General features: G+C 40.2%; 1 protein-coding gene across 1 annotated transcript; it reads right to left on the bottom strand.

Moving 5' to 3' along the window:
- Positions 1-129: 129 nt before the first annotated feature.
- On the bottom strand, positions 130-11,166 carry taldo1 (transaldolase 1). Its single transcript, XM_032521480.1, has 8 exons — positions 10,903-11,166; positions 7,438-7,561; positions 6,803-6,910; positions 6,131-6,262; positions 3,514-3,689; positions 1,313-1,510; positions 726-871; positions 130-599 (listed from the first exon to the last, which is right to left on the bottom strand). Exons 1-8 carry the CDS (start codon positions 11,000-11,002, stop codon positions 567-569), a joined length of 1,017 nt encoding a protein of 338 aa, XP_032377371.1. The 5' UTR covers positions 11,003-11,166; the 3' UTR covers positions 130-566.
- Between the last annotated feature and the right edge of the window lie 375 nt (positions 11,167-11,541).

An 11,541-nucleotide genomic window follows, 5' to 3' on the forward strand; every position in this document is an offset into this window, starting at 1 on the left:
AGTTCACCTCAACTGACATAGCTTCTAGTCAAAATGCCTTGACGTGTTTCTTTTGTGTGTCCGGCACCTGTGGAAACCTAAAATCTGTTGACAAACAGAAACCGTACAAAAAAAAACCAAAAACAAATGTATTGACAGATTTTTATTCATTGAAAAAGCAAAAGATTATATTCTGAGGAATGATGGTACAATGGTTTTTTATCAAGTTCTACCCTCAACCCCATCCAAATGGTGTTGATAAAAAAAGAATTGTGGTCCTTTCCTGCCAAAGCGGGTCAGCGATGCCAGAACATAATTAAGACATTAAACGTTTTTCCCTTTCTGGTCAAATTTCTAGTTAATATTAAATATTGATTCATATCAACTCCACACCAACATTAGCATCAGTCACCATTTGTGTTTGGTCAGAAAAGATGAAAAGGTTAAGAGTTAGTCCCTAAGACTAAGAGAGGAAAGGTGTCCATTCAGGTGGAAGGTCCCTGGAGTTTGGTCACATTAGGACAGGGAAGGCCTAGTGCTCTGGGCCTTCTTTCATCAGGCAACCTGATAACTGCCAAATCTGTCCATTACTGGCTGTTTTTAACATTGAGCATTTTCTCCTGTGAAAAAGAGAAAAAAATGTCAGAAAACACAGCTTGTCAAACATCTTGCATACATTTATTAATCTCTATACCGGCAGCAAGAAAACAGTGTCACTGGTAAAAAAAACAAAAAAAAACACTTACTTTGATCATGGTCTCCAGCTTGATGGCGTCGGCAGCGAACTTGCGGATGCCGTCAGACAGTTTCTCCACGGCCATGCGGTCCTCGTTGTGCTGCCAGCGGAAATCCTTCTCATCTAGGTGGATCTTCTCCAGATCACAGGCCTTGGCTGCAAAAACAAACCATCAAGGTGGAAACCGTTTTCAGGTTTGACATATTGTTGTAAAAATAAATCTTCAAAAAAGCAGAACCGTTTATAAATTTCCACACAGATTTTGTCTTTAGGAAACTCGGGCAACCACTGCTCTTGCACGGTTACAAAAAACATGTTCCTGGTACCTGCTAACAGGTACTTTGTTTTTTAGTACTACCTCAGTCAAGGTAGTACGTAGTAGGAAGTTGCAATACCAAAAGGTGAAGTAAAAACCTGCAGACTACTGATTGGTCGGAGAGAATCATCACTATTCACAGTTCTATTATATACCAGATTTATCTATTAGATATTATATCAGACACCAATATTTTAGGCAGTATTGAAGGCGTTTTCTAAGCTCTAAAAGAAATTGACAGTATTTTGTAGGAAGGCAGCCTTTGGCTCAGAGAACCGTACCTTTCTCTACATTGAGCATCTCTGTGACGGTGCTGTGGTCCTGGCTTAGCTCTGCTAGCAGCCCAGGGGAGATGGTGAGCAGATCACAGCCTGCCAGGGCTTTCACTTCCCCCGTGTTTCTGAAGGAGGCGCCCATCACCACAGTGCTGTAGCCAAACTTCTTGTAGTAGTTGTAAATTTTGGTCACACTCAGCACACCTAAGGAAAGAAGGGATACATTTGAAGCCTAAACGCCAAGCATGCCAGCATCTGGGGTGCCAGACTTTACTCGTACTTCCATTTAAGTTCAAACAGAAGGATGTTTAAGGACATATTTTAATTCTGTGGGGCCACTTTTTAAATTTTGTTAAAGAACTTTAGGGTGCGTGGCGGAAAAAAATTTGGTTAGTTGGTGCCAAGTCTCTAATTTTGCTGCTCTCTGCTTGAATCCATTGTATCCCCCCATCAATCACATTTGATTGCCTGGTTGTGCACACAGCCCCGATCCACAGCAACATAACTTCACATAAACATACAGTACATGCTGACTTTATTCAGCCAAGTGATGCGTTATCTGTATGCATTTTGACCTCTCCACATGTATGTCTACGCTGTATACAGTGGACGTAAACATAAACGCCACTTGGCGTGTGATCGGCACTTGCCGTGTTATCGTGAGAAGAAAGAGACGGTTGAGTTGAGGAAACGTGACATGCGATTGGGTTTAGGAAACAAAGAAAAAAAGAAACTGTTGATAAACACGCTAAAAAGAGAGTATGCATCTTGATAACACGCCAACAATAGCATACGAATTGCAATTGATGTGTCATACATACAGTTTCATGAGTCAGTCTGTCTACAGGCACATCTGCTCCTGCTGGTACGTAGACTATTTACAGCCTTCAAAGCACAGTGCCATCATGTGCTGTGCCACTTATGTCATACATTACCTCCTTCCCCTTCAGCTGACTAACTTATGTAAGTGCCAGGTATGTGTTTTATCTAATGGTCTTAATTTAAGTGATGCATACTGTCACACAGAATGTGACGGGCGGGTTGATGCCGATGTGCAAAGTGTATGTATGTATGTATGTATGCATGTATGTATGTAAAAATAAAAAAAAAGTTAACATTGTAGCTTGTTGGTAGAGCAGGCGGCCATATATAGAGGTTTACTCCTCGACGCAGTGGACCCAGGTTTGACTCCGACCTGCGACCAGTTGCTGTATGTCATCCCCCCCCCCTCCCGTGTCTTCAGCCGTCCTGTTGAATAAAAATAAAAGTGCCCAAAAAAAAAAAAAAAAAAAAAAAAAAAAAATCTTTAAAAAAGTATATTGCCGCCAAACCTCTTTGGTATGAAGAGGTATTGGGTTGCAAGGGCACACATGAAAAACTGTGTGCATTGAGAGAAAAAAAAAGAAAAAAAAAAAAAAAAAAAAAAAAAAGCTATGACAGACCAAAAGTCTGTCATTGCTTTCCCACATGCTCATGCGACATGCACAGATAGACCACGAATTACGCTATGCATGGGTATGGGTTGTATCCAAATTAATTTGAAAAAACTAGTTTAAACTCATCATTAATGGAAACATGACAGCCGTAGTTTATACTGAAAAAGTTAATAATAAAAAAAAAAAAAAAAAAAAAAAAGTGGAGATGGTTGTGGACTTTAGGAGAAACGCAGCCCACCCGCCCCCCCCATCACCGGGGTGCCTCCACAATCAACATTGTTGAGTCCTTCTTCCTGGTCTTAATTATTTCCCAGGACCTCAAGGGGCCTATCTAGTCAAAAAAGCCCAACACAGAATGTACTTTTTGCCCCCAACATCTCCTTCCAGGCAGTGCGGCAATGGTTATGGTTAGTGTTAAGGTTAGGGTTAGCTGCCTGGAAGGAGACGTTGGCAAAAAAAACACCATCGAGCCCCTAGACCCCCCCACTGACATTGACTCTCTTATAAAACTGCATGTATTTAGTGTATCAATTAAAACCAGCATCTTTCAGTTTACCTTCCACCCTGAGGTGTCGAAACATTAACCACTTATGTCAGGATACGATATTATTGCATCCATCCTACAAATCTGAATCCAATCCTGCAAAAGCATTATTTTTTATTTTTCCAGTAACTTGCTTGTGAGACCTTGTCTTACGCCGCTACTATTTCCACTTATACTTTTTTCCCCCCCACATAGAAGAATGTTTAGTAACACTTAACCCCTATTACCTGGGTCTTCGTGTGGCTCGTAGCTTGTGCGGCCTGTGTTCTCCTTGTGCCAGTCAAGGATGCGTCCAACGAAGGGTGATATAAGAGTTACCTTTGCTTCTGCACAGGCCACAGCCTGAGCAAAAGAGAACAGCAGGGTCATGTTGCAGTGAATACCGTGCTTCTCCTCGAGTACCCTGTACAAAAAACAAAAACAAATCCATGTGTCTGGATATAAATCTGCTATCCTCCCCTTCTTCCCATTTCAACCAGATCATCCTCAAAAAAAAGGTGGGAAATCAAGCCACATACTATTCAAATATGATACAATACAGTTCTCTCATGGTGCAGTCTTTTTGGTTTAAAATACTCTTCAGCAATGTGTCTGAATTCTTTGATTGTCTTTGTAGAGTTGATGGCTCATCATACCCCCCCCCCCCCCCCCCCCATGTTTACTCCCAACAGCAAACCGTAGTATGGTTTACCACTCGAATGAGGGGGTTTGCCGGGTTGTGGTGAAGTTTATACACAGTGACAACACATTTATGCAGTTTGCAATTCGCCCACCACTGTCATAAATCTGTCTCCCTGCAACAATGTGCCTTGAATATTTTGACACAGGAATGACCTTGTTTCCAAAACTTAAAAAGTCAGTCTTTTAAAGAAAACATTTACTGGCCAAGGTTTCCTCAATGAAATGTTCAAATAGAGGTGATGAGCAAATCCCAATAAAATAATACACTGCCTTTATTCCCTGCCTGTTTCCCAAAGCTAACTGATTAGCTGAAATTAGCTAGCCTGATTGACACCTGAGACCCGTACTACAAAGCAAGATTTGGCGTTACCAAGGTAACTTTAGGTTCGGTGCAGAGTTTTCTGCATCACTTGTTACTGGGTTCAATCGCCGTGGTAACTGAACACTTAACGTGGTCGGGAGCAGGTTATGTTGGAGACTAGAGATCAACCGGTGTAAAAGCCCCGCCTACTGACCAATCAATACTCGATAGATAACAGCGTCACCGTTCTTAGAAGATCAGGTGGAGCTTGTGTGCCGAGAGAGAGAAAAGAGGTCAGCGGATAAAAGTTAACATTTAGAGACCAACAATCCTGTTAACATTCCCCAACGGGTCTTTTTAAGAAAGATATAGTTTTCAAGTGAAGGAAATTGCATATAGGCTGTTTTAAAATTATAAAAATTACTGATTATTTAAATGTACTTCGGTGATGGTGACGTCGCCCTTAAATTAAAATATAAAAACATATTCAAATGTTGGCTGAGTGAGTTTAGCCTACGTGATTTCCTACAGGCTATGTCGGCTTCTTGAGCCGTGTGTTGCCAATTCACACATAGATTTGAATTATTTTTAATATTAATATTTTTAATTTGCTCTCACGATAATTTCCTACTGCCAATGTAGCAACTGAAATAATAGGCTAAAGCAACAACAGTTTATGGAAGCACAAGTGTAATTATTGTCAGATCTTGTGCCTGACTGATGGAGAAGTGATATTAATATAAAGATAAGCGATTCACATTTACAGCGCCTGCTTTGTTTTGCCAGGTTTCCTTCCTGGGTTAGGAAGCACTGACTGCGTTTTGCCTCTAAAACCGTGTCTGTGTTCTTCATATTTATGTAGTATTATGGTTTTGCTCTTCTTATGTATAATACTCTGCTCTGGTAGATGTTTGCGATTGGTCACGCTGTGCAAACACCACCTCTTTAATGTGAACACGCGTGTCTCTGGATTGGGAAACCCAGGGTTGATAGGACTAGTTGATAACCCCCGTCGTGCCACAGCATATGCAGGACCTCGGTTGTTAGGGTTAGTGAAACCGGGTTACTGAAAGAAATCCAGGACATGTTGACCCTGATTTGTAGTACAGGCCTCAGACCCTTCTCAGTAACTGAGAACACACACACACACACACACACACACACACACACACACACACACACACACACACACACACACACACACACACACACCACACACACACACACACACACACACACACACACACACACACACACACACACACACCACACACACACCACACACACACACACACACACACACACACACACACACACAGGCCGAGGCTGCCGTACAAGGTGCCACCCGCTCATCAGATAAACATTCATACACATTCACACTCCGATGCACAGCACCGGGGGCAACTCGGGGTTCAGTGTCTTGCAAGGACAAGGACACTTCGACATGGGGCAGAAGGGCCAGGGATCGAACCGCCAACCTTCCAATTGGCAGGCAACCGCTCTACCACTGAGCCACAGCCGACACATCTCTTTGTTGGAAGTTCGTCAGGGATTTCCCAGGCTAGAAATTGGCATTATACAGTAGAAAACTACAATATGATTTGATTAGAGTTTCAACATTATTCTCAGTTAATTAATTTATGGAAAATTGTTTTGATTCCTTCTTAGTTTATTTATGTCTAAGTAGTGGTGTATTGTTTTAATTATCATTAAGTTGTTTATTAACTTTTTATTAAGTTATTAAATTGTTTAGGGTGTTTTATTCATATATTATGGAAAGTAAAGAGATGGCAAGGGGGGGGGAAAGCTGCAACTGAAACAGTCTAAAAAGTAAGCGAACATCTCAAACATTACATGCTCACCTGCCAGCCTGGATTCCTTCCCATGTGGAGGACAGCTTGATGAGCACGCGCTCCTTGTCAATGCCTGCTTCTTTGTAGAGAGTGATGAACCTCAGGGCCTTGGCAACCATTTCATCTTTATCGAAAGATAGTCTGTAAGATGAAGAGAAACAATAGAGCCGATACAAATTTTAACCATTTAGCTGCATTCCATCTTGAGACACAAAAAAAAAAAAAAAAAAAACATTTATTGGGGCGGTGGTGGCTCTGCCAGGGGAGCAGGTTGTCCAGTAATTGCAGGGGTGGTTTGATTATTTTTTTCAAACAGCAAGAGCCGCGGCAGAGTAAGAGGGACAGTTCAAATGGAGAACTCACGGGAGGGGTGTATTTGTTTGGGTGTTGAGTTCAAATATCAACAATATTTCTCAAGAATTGCAGACGTCACCTTTAAGTTAAAAACGTCAACTGTGTGGAGATATGAAGTAAATTGTGCGACGGTATGGCAAACAGAATAATATTGTAGAAGGATTACCTGTTTAAGTCTTTTACATACGAGTCATGACAGAACCAACATGGTCTCTGAATATCAGTGGTCTGCACATGGGTTAAGCTTCTTAGCGTACGTGTTATTTTGAAAAGACAGCAGAGTTTCCTGTCATAGTTAGCACCTTGTGATATGTCGTTTGCACCTACCTGGCATCCACCTCAGTGGAGACTCTGCCTGGGACCTTCTTGAGGATCTCTAGCCCGAAACTCACAAACAGCTTGTCCATTGTGTTGGCTACCTGCTCCTCTTCAGTTCTGGACAGAGAACATAATTATGAAGCCAGGTAAGTTAATGTCAGAGTTACACTGAAACATGCTATAAACATGGTATGCTATGAAAAATGTTATTTTGTGGTTCATCTATTAGGGACAATACCTATACCATTATCACAACCAGATGTGAATGATGAAAAAGGTGTTTAGGATGTGTAGCCTCCAGCCAATGGCTGTGTAGCTATTATACTAAGTAGTAATGTGCAAAGTCACAAACCACTAACACTGAATGCAAAGTGTTTTTAAATGTTCAACCACAGCCTTTAAAAATGCATCATACTCTTTAACTGCCTGCTGTAAATTAAGGAACTTTGCCAACACCTTGCACAAAGGAATAATGTAATGTGCAACATCTGCAAAACAATCTTCCCTTTCTCTAGCAAATGACTTCTACTTCAGGGCTGCTATCTATCTATCTATCTCCCCTTGGTGTAATTCAACACCACAATAAATAGGTTAAATTTATATTTCAAAAAAAAAAAAAAAATCATTTGTGAGCAACATCTCACCCGCCTTTGGCGATGCCGTATTTAATGGCCTGGTCCAACAGGTGGTGGTAGGCAGGCATCTTGGCAGCAGCCAGGATAAGAGAAGGGTTAGTGGTGGCATCTTGTGGCTTGTACTCGTCAATGGCTGCAGGACGGCAAGACAGAGGAGAGTTGTTACACACAAAACCTGGTTTATCACATTCTTATAAATATCAAATATCTTATACATGGGATAATTTATGTATTAGACCCAGGTGAGCATTGTCTTGGGAGTCGAATTGAATCATTACAAATCTCGTTGATTAGCCTGAAGATTGAACATTAGTCTATCCTAAATGTAAGCTAGTGTGCCATTACTGATGCGTTTGTCAGATTGACGTGAATAAATGACTGCTCTATAATACATTTAATAAGCAAAAACACAAAGGGGAAGGGTAATGGACAACGATGGCATTCAACATTTTAAATGAATACATCACTGGCTGATAGTCTGTCCAAAGTCTCCCCAAAAAAGGTGTTATTACAGACAACATTTAAGCAGTTGAATCTACAATACACTGCTGCTGTCAGATAGAAAATTGCGCCATCTACTGTATAAAAATATTGCTGTACCATTCTCTAAAAACCTACTCAGACAGAGTCAGAAGAAGCCAGTAGATATCAAAATGTCACAAGGTCCGTATTACCGGTAATGTAATTCCATAATCTCCAGAACTCAAAACATCCTGGGACAGTTCACAGGACTGAACGGCAGATTGTAATCTGATATGCATGAGCAGCCTTTTCATGAAGCACAGTGGTTTTAGGTCAGCACTCGATCGTTGCTGCAGAGTCCAGTTGGTGCTGTTGCCAGCTCTTCAGCCTAAGAACAAAGCCTGCCCCTGTTCTGGAGCCAATTACCGCCCTTAAAAAATAAATAAATAGGATCCTTCTGGCAGTCAGCGGGTTTGGACTGGATACTCGTGACCAACAGTTCAAGTAGACTCTACACAGTTCAAGTGCTGATTCAGCAGTACTCCAAAAACATAGGGTCAGTCTGTCTCCCAACTACCTGAAGCTTTGTTTTTTTTTTTTTCTTTTTTAAATCTCTTTCCCCCCCCTTAATGGCCATCCAAAATAGATTTCCACTGGCAATACATGTCATCAACTGGACAAATGTATAGCCTGAAGTTATAATAGAAAGCTTTTTGCGTTTTTAAAATTTGTAGTAGAGAATGCTTTCACTTTTGTAACTTATAAATTGAACATGAATGTGCTCAAACTACATTTACATGCACAAACTGGATTACTGTACAGGTGCATCTTAAATTTGTTTGCAGTCTCTCAGTATTTGGTAGTTTGTTGGATCATCAGATAAATGTCCAGGAGGGATATGTAAAAGCATGTGGGAAAACATGCCATTAACCGCAAAAATAAGACAAACTTCTTTTCACATTGAAGAATGTGCTTTAAATTTGAAAACTAACAGCTTTCCACACAAATGATCTTCTGAGCATGGGGGTTCATTGAAATACTAGAAATGCAATCACCAAATGAAAATCAAACTTTATATTTCCAATGACCATTACTGACTAAACAAAAATGTAGGCTACTTAATACCACAGTCAGATTACTAATTTAATCAATATATTATAGTGCACCTAAGCCTTTCATCTGCCCAAAGCAGTTACTTTCAAGCTATTCCAGAGAATCTCTCCCCCCCCCCCCCACACACACACACCTAAGTGAGGCAAGAGTGTGGCATTACATGTTTGACCAAGTTCTTACATTTCTTATGTGAAAGAAATGGGATGCTGCTTGATTTTGACATGTCTACACTAACACCCAGTAAAACCTGAGAAATCTTATAATATTCATGCAATCTTCGATATAAAAAAAAGCCAATTTGTTTTTTTTATGACTGTGCTGACAGAGGTATTCACAGATTTTGAGAGATGATTGATTAAATTGTTGATCGGCAGATACAGTTGATGTGCAACATTATACAAAAAAAGTAACTAAAATAAGTAACTCATTTTCTGTGAGTGCATTTCATGTATGTGAGATATATGTGTAGTTGCATTTGGTGTCTTATGGTTGTCTAAGCTACTGGATGTCTAAAATGTCCCTCAGGATGGATATCTATCCATCCATCGAAAAGAGACTTAGCTGCGCTGGACAACTTGGAACGGCTTTTAGTTGATGGTGAAAGCTTTGCAAATAAAAGGTTGCAAAGACAGATGGTTAGCTGGCCAGCTTGCTGCTGGACTAGTAAGTAATATTAGCTGGCTTGCTATGTCAAATCACAACAAAAAACAGGAATATTTTGAAATGTTGCTTTAGGTTTAGTCTGAAAAAAAAAAAACAACAACCTTAAGATAACAAACTTAAATGAAAAAAAACAAAATATTCAAATCAAATAGTACATATCAAATACTTGCTTCTGAGAAGCTTAAGCAAAAATACCATTCGAGTTTTTTTTTTTTTAACTACCTTTAAAAAAAAAAACCTAAAAAAAAAAAAAACAATGACCACTTTTCAAAACTGTTGGCAATTTTAGTTTGTCCACTAATTTATTAAACCACATAATTACAGCACTAATAGACTGCATTACATTCATGCATGCCTTAACAGACTCATTCATAAGAAAGAAAAAAAAGAAGAAAAAAAAAGTACAGTAAAGCAACAGTACAGTAAGTGTGCAATTTAGCGAAAGACATACTAACATTAAAAAGTATATGAAAACAGCCACCACTCCTGGTGTTTAACAGATCAGCTTTCCAGAATCAGGCCAGGTTGTCACACAAACCAGTTTTGTCATGTCATCCTGAGTCTGCAACCTCTAAATGAGGAACTACACTTTTTTTTTTTTTTTTTTTTTTTTTTTTTTTTTTAAATCACAATGCAATTGCATTACCGCACATCTTTCTTCATTCTGAGCCATTGGGAAACAGGACCTTTACCTCTGTGACATGAGGGGGACAAACCAGGAAGGAACACTTTCAACACCCTCTTGCCCGTTACCTCAGGGTGCACAGCAGTTAGTTTCGACACCACATAATTCATACATTTTCACCACGTACAAGTTGTCTCTAGCTAGTTTCAAGTAAATTCTGAGGTTGTTAAAAGGCTAATGGAAGCAAAATATGTGCATTCTTAATTGTATAAACAAAAGACGTCACGTAAAATAGTAACGTTACCGCATTTTGCTAGTGTGGGCAACGTTAACATTAACAAGTATCGTTAATGTTAATCGGATTAGCAGATTGTCCACTTCAGTAGTTATCAAGTAAACTATCGTAAAACTGCTAGGAATTGATTAGCTTGACAGTAAGATAGCTAACATAAGTCTATCAGTCTAAATTAAATCAGACTATACTAGCTAACATTTGAGGCTCACACTTTGACACGGCGGTCACTCACTTTAAAGCTGAATCCTTCTTGGCTAGTTAGTTAGCATGCTAACCAGCTAACATTAGCATTTATTTAAAATCAGGGGCTTTTTACCGTTAAAATCCCCGGTGTCTGCCACCACCACAGTGTGTTTCTTCAGCTGGTTCAGCGCTGACTCCATTTTTCGCCGTTTGTCTGGTGACACAGTGGACATGATGAGAGACTGGGACCTTTTTATACACAGCAAACACGTGAGAGCAGGCGGAATGTCAGAGAGACGAGAGCGCGCAACGCTGGAAGAAAAGAGTCGACGGGAGCGCGCTCTGGACTGCAAAGCGCTCGTGTAGAACTGAGTAGTAACTTTGAGGAAAAGAAAAAAGGCCTACCTATTGCGAGTCGCAATATATCGTGTAGCCTACTTATCTTCTTCCCAGAACAACATCCCAGTGTGTCTAATAGACGTAACTTTCCTCTAAAGTTCGGGGGGACAAACATGACATTTCTTAAGAGCAAATACAGCCAAAAATATCCTGTACTTGTACAAGATATGTGTAGATGTGGAACTCCAGTAATAAGGCTGGAAAGAGATTCACTTTTAACATTGGATTAAGTAAGCCTATTTGAGAAAAGAATGTCAAATAGGCTACAGAAGATGCTGAACTGTCCCCCTCACTATGCCTACCCGATGTGAGGCGAGTGCAGATGTGAGTTGCGCATGCGTCACTTTGTGACAAGTAGCCTTCAAGATGCTAA

Source organism: Etheostoma spectabile, chromosome 1 (assembly GCF_008692095.1).
Source record: "Etheostoma spectabile isolate EspeVRDwgs_2016 chromosome 1, UIUC_Espe_1.0, whole genome shotgun sequence".
Taxonomy (NCBI): Eukaryota; Metazoa; Chordata; class Actinopteri; order Perciformes; family Percidae; genus Etheostoma; species Etheostoma spectabile.

Excerpts from the sequence above, each read along its gene's own strand:
- taldo1 (XM_032521480.1), bottom strand. The coding sequence starts at position 11,002 with ATGTCCACTGTGTCACCAGACAAACGGCGAAAAATGGAGTCAGCGCTG. Across the intron at positions 6,263-6,802 it reads TCCACTGAGGTGGATGCCAG|ACTATCTTTCGATAAAGATG; the intron begins GTAGGTGCAAAC and ends TTCATCTTACAG. Across the intron at positions 600-725 it reads AGCTGGAGACCATGATCAAA|GAGAAAATGCTCAATGTTAA; the intron begins GTAAGTGTTTTT and ends TCTTTTTCACAG.